At 51.3% G+C, this 7732-nt stretch overlaps 1 protein-coding gene across 2 annotated transcripts in view; it reads left to right on the top strand.

The window, feature by feature from the left end:
• The window catches only part of UBA52 (ubiquitin A-52 residue ribosomal protein fusion product 1), a 5594-nt gene extending 1352 nt beyond the window's left edge, over positions 1-4242 (top strand). For both annotated transcript variants that reach the window (XM_006147112.3, XM_006147111.3), the window contains exons 2-5: positions 1696-1809; positions 2133-2219; positions 3872-3974; positions 4064-4242. In XM_006147112.3, coding sequence (XP_006147174.1) covers positions 1707-1809; positions 2133-2219; positions 3872-3974; positions 4064-4157 — 387 coding nt within the window. In that variant the 5' untranslated portion in view covers positions 1696-1706 and the 3' untranslated portion in view covers positions 4158-4242. The remainder of the gene's footprint in view (positions 1-1695; positions 1810-2132; positions 2220-3871; positions 3975-4063) is intronic.
• Positions 4243-7732: the final 3490 nt, after the last annotated feature.

The raw sequence follows: 7732 nt of genomic DNA, 5'->3' as shown, positions 1-7732 counted from the left end.
TGGTGGGCGCATGCGCCCTATAGCAAAAACCTCTCCAAAAAAAAAAAAAAATTGTTAAATAACTCGAGCAATGTCCTTGTATGTTTTTTTCACCTCCGTAAAGAAGCTTGGAGGTAGCTTTCATATTCCAGATTTTTTCTTTTTTTTTCTGATGAAGTATTTGGAGTAATTACCCGGCACGTGATTAGTCCAGACTTAAGTGGCCATATGATTGTTGATGGGTTAGCCCAAGGCAGGGTGTGGTGTTAGAAGTTTGGCATTTCAGAGATGTGAATCAAGTGAGTTGGTTGGCCCGGCTTGACCCTGGAAGGGGACAGGGGCCGAGGCCAGCATACAGTGTGGTGGTTAAGGCACTGGATTCCACATGATCCACTTCAGGGGTTTAAGTCCCAGATCTGATGGATTGAAAATCACACCGCGTGGGTGTGTGCCTACGTGCCTAAAATCTGGGGAGAGGCATGATCGCGAAGAGATTGCAGCGTTACCATTCCTCTTGCGGGATAATTTCTCTCTTTGTCTCTCTGAGAGCGCCCACACCCTGTAACAAACTTTTTTTTAGAAAGATTTTTTTGCTACCGGGTTGTGTACTGGCAGGAGAGATAAAGGGACAGCAAGCAAGAAATCACCCCCCCATGGGAGATGGCCACACTGCAGTCCCTTCTAAGTTCTAATCTCGAGGTTTTGGGCACGTTCTCATAGGTGCCAGGTGTGAGTTAAAGCCGCCAGGTCCAGGATTCGATCTGTGATTGACTCTGATACACCAGCAATATAACCACTATACCATCTCCTGCAGGTCCAGGATTCGATCTGTGATTGACGCTGATACACCAGCAATATAACCACTATACCATCTCCTGCTTCCATGGCCAAAATTTGTTTTTAAAAAAATCGAGAGGGGTTGGTGTCAGCAGGTGGCATGGTGGTTAAGGGTCCTGGACTCCCACATGGCGCACCATGGTTCAAATCCTGAACCTGGTGGTATACTTTTTTACTCTCAAACATTTTTGGAGAGGTTTTTGTTGAAGGGCACATGTTGAAGGGCACATGCACTCGTCCGAGACAGAAAACGAGACATCACCCCCCAAGGGGGATGGCCACGCCGCAATCCCTTCTCCTCCGTTCTCCTCTCGGGATCTTGGGCACACACGCACACGCACCCGGTGTGAGTTTAAGCCACCGGGTCCGGGCCTCGAACCTCAGTCGACTATGGGAATCCAGTGACATAGCCATTAACGCTCACTGCTGGTCCCTCATCAAACGTTAAAAGATAAGTAAATAAATGAATGTGGATGAAAGGAGAATGGAAAGGGGCCGCGGGAGGAGTCCGTGATGGCGCAGTGGCTGGCTGTGGAGATGGGAGTCCCGTCCAGACCCACAACAAGAGCATCCTGAAGACTGGCAGGGGGAGGACGGGATCACAGCTCAGGAAAGGCAATGTAAGGCGGTACCTGTCCCATCGCCCTCTGCTCCATCGAAGGCCTAATGGCCGGGGCTGAGTGGGATCCTAGTGACCAGCTGCATTCACACTCCAGCCCAGGGCATGTGAGAAGACAAGCTCAGAGGAGCCGGGCCTAGAACGCTGGATCGCAGTCGAGCTCAGGATAGCAGTCGAGCTGGGCCTGGCCAGTAGTTGACCTTGTGTCCACACCGACCTGGCAGCCGTCACCACTGCCTCCTCCCTCCTCTCTCCCACAGCAGACGCAAAGATGCAGATCTTCGTGAAGACCCTGACGGGCAAGACCATCACCCTCGAGGTCGAGCCCAGTGACACCATCGAGAATGTCAAGGCCAAAATCCAAGACAAGGAGGGTGAGTCGAGCTGAGCCTGGGGTCTCTGTGTACCCTCCCTGGGAGCCTCCGCCCTGTATGGGATGGGTGCTGGGCCTGGTCAGACCTCGCCTGACTTGTCGAAAGAAACTTCATCACTATCTCTCTCTCCTGAGAGATGAAGCGGTGATACCCCTGCATGGAGTAACACTCATGGGTGGTCTTCAAAGATCACAGAAGACTGTTTGGATTTCCCTTTTTATTGCACCCAAACGAACACGTGATGCGATTAGAGTTTTCTGCACACTTATTGAAGGCTCCAAGTAAGGTCGAGGAAGCCTCCGTGACTGAGATCTCTCTTGCAGGCATCCCCCCCGACCAGCAGCGTCTGATATTTGCCGGCAAACAGTTGGAGGATGGCCGCACGCTGTCTGACTACAACATCCAGAAAGGTACGTGGGGTGGGGTCCTCTGCCCTCAGTCCAAGGGGGGAACAGCTGATGGCCTCGTTGGTATTAGGACTGGGTGGATAGCTGTGAGTTCCTCTTATTTATTTATTTTATTTTTTGGAGAGGTTTATGCTATAGGGCGCATGCGCTCTCCAGACAGACAGACAGAAAGTGAGAAATCACCCCCCAGGGGGATGGCCACGCCGCAGTCCCTTCTCCTCCATTCTCCTCTCAGGATCTTGGGCACGCACGCACACGCGCCCGGCGTGAGTTTAAGCCACCAGGTCCAGGTCTCGAACCGCCGTCGACTACATGGGAGTCCAGCTACATAGCCATTACCCCAACTGCTGGTCCCACTATTATTTTTTATTTGACCAGAGAGAGGGGGAGAATGAGAATGCAAGCCAGGACTTGAGCCGTGATCAGCAGTGTGGAAGTCCAGCACCTTTAATCACCACGTGACCTGCTGGCCTCTGTTTTTTCAATTTGTTTCAGAGTACGTGGGCTTGCCAGCAGTGGGTGGGTTGAGGGGGAAGTATTTTGTTTTAATTTTCATGTTTGTTCTTCCATGAGAGAGACATGCGGGCATCCCTAACAGGGCCCACTTGCCGCGACATACCCCAGGTCTCAGCCTCCCTGGATCGCAAATGCACCACCTGGTGTGCTCAGGGACCATGACCTGTCCCAGTTGTGTCAACCCTGTGTCCGCAGCCGGCCCCAGTTTGTACTTCCGTGCCTTTTCCCATGAACTTCTTTTTTTTAATTATTACTATTATAATTGAAATTTTTGCTATTGGACTTGTATACTTATCAGGAAGACGGAAAGCAAGAAATTACGCTCGGGGAGGTTGGGATTGGTCACTCTGCAACCCTTCTCTCAGAATGTCCAATTCGGACAGCCCAGTGTGAGTTTAAGAGACTGGGTCGAGGACTTGAACCGCCATCAAATATGTGAAAAATCCAGCAATGTAGCTGTTATACCATCTGCTGGTCCCCCCAACTTCATTTTATTTTTTTCTTTTTTCTTTTTTTTTCTTTCCCGGTTTGCCTGAGGATTCATGCACCCCCATGAGACAGACAAGGGGAGAGGTCACCCCATCCCAAAATGGGGGTGCGATTCTGCTACGCTCCGTGTCCATTTCTCTAATCATTTGGGTTCAGGCGTGCACATGGAGGAGCCCAGTGCTGTGGAAGTTGCCAGGGCCAAGTCACAGAATCACAAGGCTATAGGGCTGGCCCTTCTAGAACTCCTTGGTGTCTAGAGTTTTGATCTCAGGCTCCCACTTTTAAAAAATGTCTGTTTTGGGAACCAGCAGTTAGCGTAATGGCTATGTCGCTGGACTCCCACGCAGCCAACCGCTGTTCGCGTCCCGGACCCGGTGGCTTAAAACTCAAACCGGGCGCGTGTGCGTGCATGCCCAAATATTTAACTTTATTTATTTTAATTTGACTAGAGAGGGACAGAGAGAGAGTGAAAAAGCCAGATCCGGGACTCGAACCATGGTCGGCCATGTGGGAGCGTCCAACACCTTGACCGCCATGCCACCTGCCAGCCCCCAGACTCCCTTTATAAAGGCTCACAGTGGGTCCGTCCCCACCTAAGGCTCTCCTGGGTCCTGATGGAGTGTCCCCGTATCCCCCACCCCTCCCCGCAGAGTCCACCCTCCACCTGGTGCTACGTCTGCGAGGTGGCATCATCGAGCCCTCCCTGCGCCAGCTCGCCCAGAAGTACAACTGCGACAAGATGATCTGCCGCAAGTGCGCGGGCTTGGGCCGGGGGGTGGGGGCCGGGGCGGAGCGTGGGTGCATCGGGGCGCACCCTCACAGGCTCTCCCTGTTCCCCGCAGGTGTTATGCGCGCCTGCACCCCCGTGCCGTCAACTGCCGCAAGAAGAAGTGCGGCCACACCAACAACCTGCGCCCCAAGAAGAAGGTCAAATAAGGCCCCTCCCCGCAGGGCAGCCCCTGCCCGAGCCCCATGGCCCCACGGCCTCAATAAAGTCCCCCTCATTGACTGGAGCAGTAAATGGCGTGGCCCGGCTGGTCTGTCCAGGGAGGGGGCTAAAGAGGGCGTGTCTGCTGCCGGTTCATCCTCAGGAGAGCTTGGGCCTTGATGCCCAGTGGGTTGCCTGGACCTCGGTTTTGTTGTACTAATAGATTCCAGGGAACACCAGATGGCAAGGTGGTTACATCCCTGGACTCCAATGCAGGCAATCTCGGTTCGAGTCCTGGATCTGGCAACTTAAGACTCACGCTGGGCGGACCAGCAGTTGGCGTCATGGCTATGTCGCTAGACTCCCATGTTGTTGACCGTGGTTTGAGTCTTGGACCCGGTGGCTTAAACTCACACCAGGTGTGTGTGCGTGCCCAAGATCCCGAGAGGAGAATGCAGGAGAAGGGATTGCAGCATGGCCATCCCCTTGGCGGGGTGGGGGGGGGATTTCTCGCTTTCCGTCTGTTTCTGGCGAGCGCATGCGCCCTATAGCAATAACCTGTCCAAAAAAAAAAACTCAGGATGGCCATGTGTGTATGCATACCTAAGACCCCTAGAGAAGAATGGAAGAGAAGGGACTGCGGCTTGTCCGTCCCCTCTGGGCTTCTGTCTGTCTCCAGCGAATGCATGTGCCTATAGCAAAAATCTCTCTTAAAAAAAAGATTCCAGTTGTAAGCCAGCAGGGGACAGGTGGCTCCCACAGGCCTGACTGCAGTCTGAGAGCCATATCCAGTGCTTGAAAATCACTCCCGGCTCGTGCGTGCCCAGAATCCTGAGATGAGAAGGGACCGTAACACAGCCACCCCCTTTGGGGAACCATGTCTCACTGTCCCCTGTCTCTCCAGTGAACATTCGTGCCCTGTGACAAAAAATACTGAGGCAGGTAAAAAAGGGATTCCAATCCTGAGATGGACTGGGATGAAGTCAGGGAGACTAAGGTGAGTCTCAGACTTCAGCCCTAAGGTAGTAAAAGGTGTGTGTTGGGGGGTGACCTGCAGGTGGCATGGTGGTCAAGGGCACTGGGCACTCCCGCATAGCTGACTACAGTTCGAGTCCTTTACCTAGTGACTGACTTTCTCATTTTCTCAGTCTGCTCCTCTCTGGTCAAATTAAAACGAAGTAAATGAAGTTTTAAAAAATTACTATTTTTGGGAACCAGCAGTTAGCGTAATGGCTATGTCGCTGGACTCCCACGTAGTCGACCGCGGTTCATGTCCCGGACCCGGTGGCTTAAAACTCACGCCGGGCACGTGTGCGTGCGTGCCCAAGATCCCGAAAGGAGAACGGAGGAGAAGGGATTGCGGCGTGACCATCCCCCCTGGGGGGTGATTTCTCGCTTTCTGTCTCTCTCTCTCTCTCTCTCTGTCTGTCTGGTGAGCGCACGCGCCCTATAGTGAAAAAAAAAACCCTCTCAAAAAAAAAAAAATACTATTTTTGGGGGGCTGGCAGGTGGTGTGGTGGATAGAGACACTGAACTTCGACATGGCTTACCATGGTTCAAGTCCTGGACCTGGTGGCTTGCTTTCTCGCTTTCCCTTTATTCTCTGGTCAAATTTTTAAAATAACAATAACAATAGGAATGCAATAATTATTTTTTTGTTTTTTTTTTTTTTTGGAGAGGCTTTTCCTATAGGGCACGTCCGCTTGCCAGACAGACAGAGACAGAGAGACAGACAGCGAGAAATCACCCCCCGGGGGGATGACCACACTGCAATCCCTTCTCCTCCGTTCTCCTCTCGGGATCTTGGGCACACATGCACACGTGCCCGGTGTGAGTTTAAGCCACCAGGTCTGGGACTCGAACTGCGGTCAACTACGTGGGAGTCCAGCGACATAGCCATTATGCCAACTGCTGGTCCCAAATCAATAATTCTTCTAAAAATACTGTTTTTGAAAAATATGGGTGGGTAGAAAGTTTTTAATTTTTTTTTCCCTTTATAGCTAAGGATTATTTGATTTGTAATTTCTGGCTCTAGGCCCATGTGCTCACCAGAGACAGGGGAGGAAAGGAAAAGAAAGTGAAAAGCCAAGCTGCCAGGTCTGAGCCATCACCCACCCGGCCACCCGGGAGTCTAGCCTGTGTTTTTTTTTTTTTTTTTGCTTGGGACAGGTACTCACAAGAGGGAGTGGGTGAGAGTGACAAGAGGACTCTGCACTGGGTCTGGTCTTGGTCCGGTCTTGTTCTGTGTCCGGCGTGTTGGAAGGGGACCAAGCTGAGGATTTGAACTGTGGCCGCCGTGTGGGAACGAGCTTCTCTTAAGCAGCATGTTGCCACTGTTCCTTGGAGCTTTTTTTGTGTTTTTTTTCTTGGGGGGGGGTAAAGAATTATTTAACTTTATTTATTTTTATTCATTTGTTTTTTAATTTGACCAGAGAGTGAGAGTGTAAGTTAGTAAGTGAGCTGTCAGGTCCAGGACTCGAACCGCAGTCAGCCATGTGGGAGTCCAGCATCCTTAACCACCATACCACCTGCTGGTTCCAAGGCTCTTTTTTTCTTACTTTTTTTGTGTGTGTGTGAGAATTATTTTACTTAACTTTCTTTCTCTATTTCAGTTTGACCCGAGAGACAGACAGAAAGAGGGCAAGTGAGAAACCAAGCCACCAGGACCAGGACTCCAACTGCAATCAGCCATGTGGGAGTCCAGCGTCCTTAACCACCATGCCACCTGCTGGTGCTTTTCTTAGTTTCTTGCATTAAAGAAAATCCTTCAGGGTCACACCACATTCCCCCCACCACGGTGTGTTTCAGGTTGACCCATCATAGTGACCAAACAGCCTCTCATGGCTCTAGTTCCCTAGTCTTTGTCTCCACTAGGGCTGGACCTGAAGTTGTTTGCGGGGCTGGTAGGTGGCGTGGTGGATGAGAGCACCAGACTCCCACATGGCTAACCACGGTTTGATTCCCAGACCTGGTGACTTGCTTTCTCCTCTCCTCTCCTCTGGTCAATTCACATACATTTTAATAATTCTAAAAAAAAATTCTAAAGAAAGTTTTGCTATTGCATAGATGTGCTTGCCAGAGAGAGACAGAATCAGAAAGCACGAACTGACCCTCCATGGGGATGGCCTCGCCACAGTCCCTTCTCTCCCATTCTCCTTGGGTTCTTAGGCACACTTGCCTGCGCGCCTGCCATCAGATTAAGTTGCTGGATCTGGGACTCAAACCGAGTGCAATGACGTGGGAGTCCAGCAACATAATCGTAATGCCATGTGCTGGTCCCCAAGGTGGTCTCTTTCCTCTGGTTACTGGTATGTGTACTTGCTGGACAGAGAATGGGAGAAGTGAGAAGTAAACCCTCAGGGGGAGTGGCCATGGTGTCTGGTCCCTTCTCCAGTCTCCTCTTAGGGTTTTGGGCACATAAGAACTAATTTTATTTAACTTTATTTAAGTTTGAGCAGAGAGAGCAAGCCACCAGGTTTAGGACTTGAACTGTGGTCGGCCGCGTGGGAGTCCAGCACGCTTAACCAACATATCACCTGCTGCAGACCCCCTTTTTTTTTTTTTTTGGGGGGGTTTTGCCTTA

Source organism: Tupaia chinensis, unplaced genomic scaffold (genome assembly GCF_000334495.1).
Source record: "Tupaia chinensis unplaced genomic scaffold, TupChi_1.0 Scaffold000201_1, whole genome shotgun sequence".
NCBI classification, from domain to species: Eukaryota; Metazoa; Chordata; class Mammalia; order Scandentia; family Tupaiidae; genus Tupaia; species Tupaia belangeri.
Note: the sequence above shows the minus strand (reverse complement) of the source record. Positions and strands in the feature narration are given on the sequence as shown.